The 12,537-nt window shown below is 40.9% G+C and overlaps 1 protein-coding gene across 1 annotated transcript in view; it reads right to left on the bottom strand.

Annotated features, from left to right (window-relative positions):
* STK3 (serine/threonine kinase 3) overlaps positions 1-12,537 on the bottom strand; it is a 171,886-nt gene that overhangs the window by 79,909 nt on the left and 79,440 nt on the right. Inside the window, exon 9 of the mRNA XM_066624291.1 lies at positions 6,516-6,714. Within this exon, the coding sequence (XP_066480388.1) occupies positions 6,516-6,714 (199 nt within the window). The remainder of the gene's footprint in view (positions 1-6,515; positions 6,715-12,537) is intronic.

Raw genomic sequence — 12,537 nt, 5'->3', positions numbered from 1 at the left:
GGGCCTCTACAGCCTAGAAGAGAGGTGCCTGAGGGGGGACATGATTGAGGGGGAACATGATTGAGACATACAAAATTATGCATGGGAAGGATAGAGTGGACAGAGAAATGCTCTTTACACTCTCACATAACACCAGAACCAGGGGACATCCACTGAGTGTTGGGAGAGTTAGGACAGACAAAAGAAAATATTTCTTTACTCAGCGTGTGGTTGGTCTGTAGAACTCCTTGCAGCAGGATGTGGTGACGGCATCTGACCTGGATGCCTTTAAAAGGGGATTGGACAAGTTTCTGGAGGAAAAATCTATTACAGGTTACAAGCCATGATGTGTATGTGCAACCTCCTGATTTTAGAAATGGGCTATGTCAGATGCAAGGGAGGGCACCAGGATGCAGGTCTCTTATTATCTGGTGTGCTCCCTGGGGCATTTGGTGGGCTGCTGTGAGATACAGGAAGCTGGACAAGATGAACCTATGGCCTGATCCAGTGGGGCTGTTCTTATGTTCTTAAACTGTGGGTGACAACCCACTTGGTGGGACGTGACCCAATTTTGGGTGGGCTACAAAAAGTTGGGCGATGCCATCTTGGATACTGGCAAAATGAGCTGGGCAGTGCCATCGTGGAATTTGGCAGTGAGCACCGCCATTTTCCAAGCCTGCATGAGTCCTGTATGGGAGAAGCTTCTCTCCCTCTGGGTCTAAAAGAGAGGCATGCGCAGGTGCAAAAGAGCAAGGCAGCACCTGTTTCATTTCTCCAGTGAGCATGGCTGTATTGGCAGGGCAGAGCCTGTCTCTTGAATTTCAGGTGGAAGTCAGAAGCTGCCCCTTCCCCCCCTTGCCTTGGATGGGCTCCTTTCAAAAGATTCTTGCAAAGAAGTTTGGGAAGGGAAGATTCAGGGCTCAGAAAAGAATCTACCCTCCCTTAATGACGGATTCACTTGATGAAAGTTTTGATATGCAGCAAAATGCAGAAAGTGCATTTCTTCCTATACAGCAGGGGTGTCCAAAGTTTTTGGCAGGAGGGCTGCATCGTCTCTGACACTGTGTCGGGCACCGGGATAAAAAAAGAATTAATTTACATTTAAAATTTGAACAAATTTACATAAGTTTACATAAATGAATACATTAAAGATGAACTTATATGAATGAATGCAGGTCTTGCAATAGCTCAAGGCCTATAAAAGGCCTTGCACAAAGCTTTTTTTCTTTGCTGCTTTTTCTCTTTCCTTTGCTGCTGCTACTGCATCACAGACGTGAAACAACAAGCAGTGGAGGGAGCCCTCATCCCACAGCTCATGCGAGAGGTCAAACAGTTACCCTCACGCTGAGAGCAGCTGCGTCGGGCCAGTGCAGGCTCCAACAAATCTCTGGAGGGCCCGAGGCTCATTGGAGACTGGGAGCTCCTTGAAGGCCTCATTGAGAGGCCTCGAGGGCAGCAAGTGGCCCCAGGGCCGTAAGTTTTTAATCTTACAATCACATCTTAATCTTACTTAGAAAATGTATTCATCTTTCTAGTGAACTATGGCTGATAAAAAAAACTGAGGCTCAGTTCCTCAGATTTGGGTGGGGGGTTCAATTAGCTAGCCTTGCCTAGGTCACAAAATAGCTTGGTCCTACCCTGTTCACAGTAGGCATCTACAGTCAAGTGGAGGATAGACTGGAGAAAACAGTTCTGCAATAAATTATGGCTCTTAAAACCTTTGGTCTTTTAGAGATGTATACAGCATTTCCAAGTTGTAATCTGGCAATCCTAGGAGACTACTTTAAAACCCAAGCAGAAACGAAGGGGCAACATCAAGGGAACTGAAATCGAAAAAAGGCAAAGCCTCAAAATGATGCTGGACACAGAATGTTTATTGAAAATTAAAACTGCCCAGTGTATTTCAGTGTGTTGCCTTCCTCAGGGCAAAAGCAGATTTCTTTTTGTTCCCTTCTTGTGGTTCATTCCTGTTGTCTCAAAAATGCAGTCACGTAAAAGATAAATAAAAGTTTTTTACCCCACAGAAGGCAACAAACCAAAATGAGCTGACCAGATGTAATTTTCAATCAACTTTCCACTTCCAGTATCATTATGAGGTTTCATTACCACACTTTCAGTTTCCGATTTGAACTCCTGAATCTCATAGTTTATGCAATCTTTATTTTAAAAGATGACTTGTCTTTTAGTTATAATGTCGAAAGCATTCAGATTAAAATTATATATATATATATATATATATATATATATATATATATATATATATATATATATATATATATATATATATATAATATCCATTTTACTTTACACACCTGTCCTAACTGAAAGATCAAGGAAGTTCCTTCATCTCTAGGTCTTTCATCTCCAGTTCATCTCTTTAGACCTGATCCTGCTTTAGGCACTATCCTAGTGCACCAGTGCGCCAGTGTGCAGTCACAAACGTGCCGTAAGGCACATCTGTGGCCCTCAGCACCAGTCCAGTGCCAGTGCTAGCTCAGCGGTGGCCAGCACTGCACAAGCTCCGGTGGACCGCTGCTGCTCCGCCGCTTCACAGTCACGCAGACTGCCGGGCAGCAGAGACATAGGTGAGGGTGTGAGAAGAGGCAGGGTGGTGGCATTCTGGGGTGGGAGGAGATGGGAAGGGTGGGGAGGTGGTGTGCCTGGGGAGGGAGTGGGGTGGGAGGGAGGCGGAATCAGTGGAGTTTTGCTCCACTGGATCCTGAGCCTCTGTGAGGCTCTTGATTCTATGCCAACCCTTGGGTCACTGTAGAATCAAGTAGCCCCATTACAGGGCTACTCGCCTTACCCCACAGAAGGGGACGAAAGTCCCCTTCTCCTGAGGAGCTGTCAGCGCTACCCAAGTTGCACTCAGGATGCAGTAGCAGCAGCAGCCGTTGCCGCCATTTCCAGAGCCGCTGCAGCCCCACACACTGGGCAACTCAGGATTGGACTACCCACTTCTCATAACTTTTTAAAAATGGAAATGAAGGCTGCTTGTATTAATTTGATTTTACAGGAGTTACCCAAGCGTAACTATCTTACATCTGTACTACTCATACCAATTTATCATCCTAGTTTGTGAGTGAACCATGGCTTGTGCAAATAGCCCAAAACTGCTCATACATACACTTGTACACTTTAGGAACAAGAGCACATCCTCCACAAGGAGAATTATTTTCACTGAAATCATCTAAAAATATTCCAGCATCTTATATGCACTGCTTTCTCGACAGAAAACAGCCTTTCTGCTCACAGTGGATAGAAGAATCTGGGACAAGATGAAAAGTTGCTTTACATGGTCACATGATCAAAAAGTTCATATGTAAAGAAAACGTGCATACAGGTATAACCTAATTATCCACTGATTTTTCACAGGCAGTTTTACCTCAACATGATGAGAAGGGCCCTTTCAATTGAAGGAAAAAAGTCATTTAACAATAGCCTCAATAATGCGAGAAAGGGCAGCCACCTAACAATCCATCAACCATTCTCTCTCTCTAGGCACTTAAAACAGCTTCACTACAAGGCAAGCAACCCTTCCCCCTGACCAAGCAAAAGAAAGATAATCACTTTGCTTTCTTTTCCAGTGCTGCACTCTGGGTCAAGGGAGGGGTTGCTAGCTCAGAATGAAGACTTTCTAAGCATTTAGAGAGAGACTGATTGATGCACTGTCTGCCTAATGACTCTTTCTTACATCACAAAGGTCAGCAAGGCTGTTTTTGAATCGCCTAGCAAAGTGACATTGTTTTTTAAATGGATTTACTTTAATGCATTTTTTGCCATCCACATGAGTTCTGGGAACAGAACCCTTGCAAATAAGGAAACTCAACCTGTACACCTTTTGCATCCTCATTTTAACTCTTCTCTTAAACTCAACACACACATTACCCAAAGTTTTCACAGAAGAGGAACATGACCACACAAAAAACCATGATGTGAAGTGACTCCCACGAGGGATAGCACAATTTTAACACATCAACCAAGCCATCTGAAAATGAGTGGTTTACTCTCAAGGTTAAAACTACACCAATACCACACAGCTTCACATAAAACTGCTTCCCCTCTGTGATTTGAATGTCAACCAGCCACAAACAGCCCAATCCTTGCTGGGCCTTGAGCTGGTGGAACTCATGTTGCTTCAATGTAAGGTCTAGGTTGCTGCACAGCAACCACTGCAACAGAGCACAGGCTGGGGCGACCAGGCCACCACCACCACCAGCTGGCGGGCATGTGCCAATGACCTTTGAAGTCCCCATCAGAGCAGGTAAGTTGGTATTCTGTGGCAGGACAGGGTGGGCAATAAGGACTGGCTGGGGTATTGCAAGTGCAGGCTGATGACAGTGTCAGCAGCAGTACTAATATTGGATTTCCAAGCCCAGGCTTGACACACCCCACTTGGATTTACATCAGTCAAAATGCAGGTGCAGATCTGAGCAGACCTGCTGAGGACAAAATAGTGCAAGAGTAGATAAGTTTTTTACTCTCATCTCCATTGTTGCCTGTTCCCCAGCTGGCCCACAGCATGCAGGCAAGGCTGTGCCACTGAACGGGTCTGGGCCAGGCCAGGGTAGGATTGGGCTGTTAGGCAACATGTGAACTGGGTTCTGAAGTAGAACAAATGTTAAAAGGTGTGTCAATGGTTTGGAAAACTAAAGTAATTGTCTGAACATGGCATTCCTCTACTGTACTTGGCTACTCATTTTTTTTCTAGGGACAGATACCTAGTTTCCAAAGAAGTATCTAACTCTTGCTGATTCTGAAAGAATACTGCTGAAACATGATGCTATTAAAGAATTTGGCTGGTGATGCCACATATGGTAGAACACAAAGCAAAATACTGTAAAATATGTTTCACAAATCCCTGAAGTTGGGTATTTCCAGAAGCAGGGGAAGGACTAGAATGCGCATAGGAATCTAAAAGTGAAAAGATGAGATGTTACTCATTATGCAATGCACAGCACACCTTCTCTGTCTATACCACAACATACTTTCTCCAAAATTCTGTACCATATACATTTCATGAATTGTAAAGCATGCCTATATCCATGTTAATACATTGCCATCCAGAATAATTCATCTATTCTTCTTGCATTTGCTTTTCATAAGGTTATCTACATGGTTTTATAATATAATACCCTTCCATCACATGTACGATTTGATTAGTTCAAGATTTCAGTAATAAATCTCCCCTCCCCTCTGGTTTTATAAACCAAAAAGTTTATAAAAGCAAATACCTATTTCAGTATCAAAACCAAATTAAAACATGCATTTTCTAGATTGCCTCATTCTACTTGGAGTCATCACTCATCAACAGAACTATTTATCATCTTTCTGGTCTACTGTATACAACAGTCACAAATTAATAAAGCCTTGACTTAAGTTGCCAGCTCCACTTCTACAAGTCACAACAAGAGTGTTTCTAACATACTAAGAAGCTTTAAATCTCATCAGACTTTAATATGACACATAAAGCTGTTTCACTTCAACCCACAGAGCCAATTTTGTCACATGGGTATTTCACTAGACCTACAGCAAGATAACCATCAGATGGACAACCAAAGTTCACTCTGAGTTTCTGGAGAATCAGCATTAGAGACATTACCACTCCCAGGAACTACAACGAAACAGCTTTAAGTCAGTTTTTAATTTGCCTCCAGTAGGTCTTTTGCAGCCCAATCCTAAGCTGCCTAACGGCACCTTTTCCCCAGTTAAGGTAAATAGCCCCACAATGGAGCTACTAGACTCTGTGCCAGCTATTTAGCCAGTGTGGAGTAAGGGTGTCCTGTGTCAGGCTGGGAGGTCCAACCCGGAGCTTCGGATCTGGCAGAGTTGAGCTCTGCCTGTCATGCCCACCTCCCACCCCACTTCCTCCCTGCCATGCCCTCTCCCCACCCTGGAACACCTCCTAAGTAACTGTTTTTATGACATATATACCAATAGAAAAAACATACAGCTTTTCCGTTCTAGCTCTTAGATTAGCATTTGCATTAAAGAACTCAAATGGTTCCCTGTGTAAATGAAGTAACCCATTTACTTAGCATGTAAAATATCTAATGCAACACGTTATAGCTGCAGTGCATATTATAATTTTTCCAGTTGTCCTACATTAAAATGTTGTGATGATTTAAATAAAAATTCAAACATTTTAAAGCATATATATTGTTTGAAAATATTGCATGAAGTACACAACTAATATTCCAAATGTAACAATCCAGAGGTCCAAAATCTTCTCGCAGAAGAAATCCATATCTGTACAGCTTTATAGTGGTTGGTCATTTGTTCTTGTGACTCATACTAACCAGAAAAGCCAACAGATAGCTGCTACTATAAAAACTAAGAATAAAGCTTCAATACACACTTGAATCTCAACAGCACAAACCACAGGACTGCAGGCAATATCTACACAAGCCACCTTTCCTCCCCCCCCAAAGGTGTTAATATTTTACAAAAGAATGCTAAACTTAAGTGGGTCTTTATTGATAACTATTGACAAACTGAAGAACAAGAATTATGAAATGTTTTAACAAAAAACTTACTTTTCATGGTTCCATCTTCTTCTTCTTCATCATCATCATCGCTGTTTATCACCATGGTCCCTAAATCTGATTCTAACATGGTGCTGTTATGTTCGATCATTGTCTGAGCACTGTCACTCATCGTGCTGGTGGCCCTCATTGTACCTGCACTCTCTGAACTGGTCTTCACCATGGTGTGGGAGTCCAACTCATCTTCATCCTGCAAACAAGCATTTAATTAAAAATCACTTTTAAAATCACCCTGGTCTTGAGAATACAAGAGCCTCCAATCACATATATTGTATTTTTTAAGTTCTTCTTGATTCAGAGTTTTGTCACACTTAAAATACTATCAAACATGTAGTTCAATACACAATTCTAATTTATTGAATTTTAGGAAAAGTATGTCCTTGAACTCCTCGTTTTCCTTGCTCTACTATTCGCCCCTCCCCACACCAAATAAATTTATACTTTTATTTCTCACTTTTTTAAAAATACGATCTTTCTCAATGTTTAATTCTCATTGTTTTCAATAAACTTAGATGTCTCTCTCTCTCACACACACACACACACACACACACACACACACACACACACACACACACACACACACACACACGGAAGGATATTAAAATAGGGGTGATGAGCAACATCAGGAGAAGGCTTAGAAAACCATGCAGTTTTCAAGATGTTGCTAATGTAAATCCAAAATGCATCCTGTAGCAATAATTTTTTTTAAAACTCCTTTCCTACTATTCATTTCTCATTGTATTGTGTATCTGGATGATTCTTCATAAGATGTGTCTGCAAACATTTGGCTGAAAGGTCAGCTGATAATTTCTGAGAGTAAACTGAGGAATAAAAACTCTAGTAATGCCCAAGTGCACAATATTTATACAGTACTAGAAAGTATATGAAAATAGGAGCACCCATCATGGTTTCGTGGTTCTGGAGTGAGACCTGAAAGATTCAAGTTCATATCCCCATTCAAGTTCAAATTCCCATCCAACATCAGTCATTAAGTTTCCTGGGTAACCTTCGGCCAGTCACTATCTCTCAGCCTCACCTAACTTATAGGGTTGTGAGGTCAAAAGGAGGAAGGAACCACGTGGACCACCCTGAGCTTATTGGAGGAAGGGTGGTATAAAAAATGTGAAGAAATAAAACACATTTTTTTTCCATTTTCACCAATATTTCTGCTGACAGTGTCTCGTAACATGAACTGCTTAATGCCCTGGTGCACTCCTGGACAGAAAATGGTGCCTGGCAAGTGCAGGAGGAAAAGTGGCACTTTCAGAGCTCCTGCTGCCACCTTCAAAAGTGGCAACTTTTCCAGTTAAGAATGAATACCTCTGCTGTTATCAATCCCAAAAAGCATTCGCACACACCCTAAAAAAATTCTGAAAACTTTCATGAATTCATCCAACATGGGGTGGGGGGTTACCTGCCTTCAGGCTTCTGCCTAAAGCCTTTGAAAGGAAAAACACTCGTGTCCAGTTCCCCCAATCAGCGATAGCATTGGGATCAAAAAGTTTGGCTCAGCACTAAACTAGCTTAGCGGTGTCTACTCTAGCAGACAGGGACACTTCACATTCTTTCCTAGCTCTGCCACCCAAGATCTTTTTAACTGGCCATAGCAGTGATTGAACCTGGGACCTTCTGCATGCAAAGCATGCACTGTCCCCACTGACACAACCTCAACTTCAATAGATAAGACTCTGACAGGTCAAAAGGCTATGAATATCATGTCAAAAACCCATCTCAGTTGGCAAGGCTTACTCTTCTCATTTGTATGTACTTAAAGGATTAAAAACTCATGATAAAAGAGGCAAGACGAAAACCTGTTGATACTTTAGAGAAAAATATCTGCTGAGCAGATGCTTTAGGACCGTGGAACAGAGTTAATTCCAGCAAAGGATACAAAAGCATTTCCAATCAGTGGCAGTAATGTACCAGGAATGTAAAACAGAGAACTGATGATAATCCAGTTCATGAATCATAAAACCCATATGGAATAGAAGTATTTGAAAACATTATTAGGAAATCCTACTCTTTTTCTGAAGTCAGATTTAGTGGATGTGCACAATATCCAAACTATTTAAGGACTAAGATGCTGATCTGTGCCTCAAGTCTTTTTACAAGCATATATTCTACAACCCACAAAAACATCGGAACGCAAAAGAAATGCTTGTTGATTATATAAAAAACTTCCAATTTTAGAAGTGTCTGATTTTAAATAACTCAATAAAGAACAAATTCTTTGATTTTAGTCCTCTTTGAGGTCCAAATAAGATCAGTTAACTATGTTTCCACAGCTTATTCTAATATCATATAAACAGCCCTACAGTTCTTAATGAAAAAGACAAATGCTACTAATTAGTGCCATGCAAACTATCACAAAGAAAATGTTCCTGCTGCCCCAGGAAAAATAGTTTTATAGACACAGTTAGTACTGATGGTAACCCATGCCATACAATAATACTGTAAAATCCATTTTGGGGGGGAATGGTTTGCCATGGTAAGACAAATCCTGCTTAATATGTTGTGGTTCTGGCTCTTTTATAGGTATCTTTCCACAGTTTTCCCGAACATATTTAGAGAAAGGTTTTCCTTACGTTTTCACAATACATGAATGCCATCCAAATCCTTAAATGGGCAGACACAAGGCAAGTTCAGTGAACAAAAACCTCATCTTTCATTGGGGCTTAGACCTTGAGAAGAACACCTGATTTTCATGCAGAAGGACCCAGATTTAGGGCCAAATCCTATCCGACTTTCCAGTGCCTATGCAGCCCTAAAGGGAACAAATATTCCCTTACCTATGAGGAGGCCTCAGGCCCCACTCCCACAGTAGGATACAGAACATGCCCTGTTGGCACGGCTGCATTAGCACACGAAAGATGGATAGGACTGGGCCCTTGATCCTTAGTTCCTCTAGGTAGGGCTCGGAAACACCGTTGTGTGAAAACCTGGAGAATTGCTGCTAGTCAGTGTTGAGCTACATCAAGCAGTTGTCTGACTTGATATAAGGCAGCTCCCAATGTACCTCATTTCCTTAACCCATTTCTGCCCAGCCCACAGGAGTACACATTTGATCCCTGTTGCATATATGCAACACTGAGTAGAAATGGCTTAATTTAAAAGCCAAATAGAGCATGGTTAACCGTTCTTTAAAATGCGCTATTAAGCGACCTACATTCACAAAAATAAAATTTCAGTTTTAGTCATGATTTAGCAATTAAATTTAGCAATTAAAAGTAGTACCTCAGGTAAAAAATGCATGGGAAACAGCCAATTGCTGTTCTTTATTCCAAGCTTTGTTACCTTGTATCAGAACACAAAGATGTTTTTCCCATCTGCTCTCTCTCTTTGTAAGACCGAGCCCTCTAATGTGCAATTTTCCTCTCAAATGTCTTTTGCTACATCATTTAATACTCAAGTGTCTTTCTTCAGACTGAAGTAGTTTCAATAATTCTTTACTGTCATCCACATTCATAATAACCAAGGGTCTTTTTCTCGAAATCAAGTAAAAGTTCAAATGAAAAACCTCCATCCATTCAGAATCTTCTCAGAGGTCAAATGCTGAGTTAAAATTAGTTCCTTCTTTAAGTGATAAGAGACATTCCTGTAAAAACCTCTATATTTCAACTATGATCAACTTTGGCCTTCGTCTAAACAATTCTAACATTGATCTTTAAGAGCTGAAATTGCAAAACTTCACCAAAAGTTTAACAGTTTTTTTCTTCTTGAATATCTATTTACTCAAAAAGCTGAAAATAAAATACCAGAATTTGTATTCAAATGAACTAAAAAATAATAAAAGTGGAGTATAAAATATCACACATTGAAGAAGCATATTTGACTCGTATAACATTCCCATCTACTCAATTGCAAACCTGGTACCGGTCCCACCTGTGGCACAGGACTGCGAAATGCCCCCAGTCCGGAAAACGGCACTACCGGTTTTTGTGGGAAACCGGAAGTGCTATTTTTGGGAATTTTGAAGGCCTCAGAAGGCCTTCTGGGGGCCTGGAAGGCCGCAGGTAGCCTCCCCAGCCATTAGAAGGCCCTTTAAGGCCTCTAACATGGGTACCAAAATGAAAAAAAATGGTGGCAGGGAAAGGGTTGAGGCAATGCTACTGCAGTGCGCCGCCCAGGGTATTTGCTCCCCTGGCCACTCCCAGGTATGCCACCGTATCTATGTCTTCCTTCAGTCTTTTAATTGAAATACTAGTTCTATTATCATGATCTTCAAAATTGTAGTTTAAACCCTCAACTGACTCTTTACGACTTTCAGAATCTTTTTAAGTACTCTAAATGCTTTTTTCAATCCTTCTGACTATATCCTCAACTTCCTGAAATGGAACTTAATTCCTTTTTTCCACACCTGCCATTTGCCCCTTTAATACTGACATCTAATTTCCTCTCAGAGTTTATTATTCATTTCCCACATTCATCTACTATTTTTTTAAAAACATCTGTCAAAGTTGGGTGTGCGAAGTATAGGAATATCTTACCTAGTTTTCATTCAAACAGAATAGATGAGGACAGTAAGGAGGACAGTTTTGCCTTTGAAAACCATCTAAGACTCAGGACTACAATAACAGTTATTTTGCTATAAATCAATATTGTAGACATATGTATGATTTCATATGAGTCACTGCACAGCTTAACAAAATCATATGATGTGATATATGTTTTTAAAATAAAATAAAATACATCTCCACGCAGAGTACCAGTACTCTGAAGCTCCTAATATTCTACTCATTCAGTTTTAAACAGGAAATACATAGTGCCAATTATAAATTGCAGTGCTTATCTTTTGTATAACTCTCATTGCATATGGCTGGACGATGCAATGAATTAAACATGGAACTGCCACTGAAAACTGCTGGAAGCTAAAGAAGATCCAGAATATGGCGGCTCAAAAGTTGACAGGAACAAGCTATTAAAAGGTACAGGACCCTGCAACCGAAACAATTGCACTAGCTACCAATATGCTTCTGGGCACAACTAAAGTGCTGGTGTTGACTTTTAAAAGCCCTAAATAGCTTGGTGTTAGTTTGGGATTACTTGAACTGCCTTCTACCACACTAATCTGCCTACCTGTTATGATCTGCAGGGGAGGCAGTGCCGCCGCTGGGGAGTGTGGGCCGCACTGGGTGATGCGCATGGTGGGGTGATACCACTACTCACCAAAATTTTAAATCTTGGTATTTCCAAATAATACTAATATGTTATACATCAATCAATGTGCAATTTTACACAGAATGCAATGAAACAAACCACATTGAAAAATCTGTATTTATCAAAAGTTATAGCCAAAAAAAACCAGGGCAGGGCAATTGTACATCACCACGCCCACTGCCCAGGGCTTTGCCCTGCCCACTGCATGCAAGTAGATCCATCATGGGGGTGATGCAAACCCTAGTGATGCCATTGAGGGGAGATCCTCTTATGTGTTCCACCGGTGACATATCTAGTGAACAGAGTCAGTTTTTTCCATTGCCACACTGACTTATGGAACTCCCACCCCAGAGAGCCATGGTTGGCCTCATCCCTGCACAGCTTCCACATTCCTTTTTCGATAAATACTCAGTTAGGAGATACTATGTTTTACTGTGATTGTCTTTTTTATTGCTGTCAGTTTTAAAGAGTTTTAACTCTTATTATTGACTGCTGCCATTGTTTTAGTGCTGTTTCGCTGTGTTTTAGTATTATTTTTTTATTTCTTTTACTAGTTATTTTTGGTTTTGTTTGTGTTTTTATGCTTCTATAAGCCAGAGGGAATCTTTTTCAATAAAAAGTCAGGGTAAAAGTGCCTAAAATGATTGAACACAACTTCACAGATAATTGCAGGATTTCTATTAAGTACAATCCCATACCATACAAGATCATCTGCATTTTCCTGAACAAATTAAATTCAAAGTACCTTCAGTGCCTAAGTACTAGACTGGATAATGCCGCTATTTTGCTAATAAAAGGAATGCATTGGTGCTCCTCCTGGTGGGGAAAAATAATTATCTGTTCGGGCATTCGTAAA

This window comes from Tiliqua scincoides, chromosome 4 (assembly GCF_035046505.1).
Source record: "Tiliqua scincoides isolate rTilSci1 chromosome 4, rTilSci1.hap2, whole genome shotgun sequence".
Lineage (NCBI taxonomy): Eukaryota > Metazoa > Chordata > Lepidosauria > Squamata > Scincidae > Tiliqua > Tiliqua scincoides.
The sequence above is the reverse complement of the archived record's forward strand: the minus strand, read 5'-3'. Positions and strand labels throughout refer to the sequence as shown.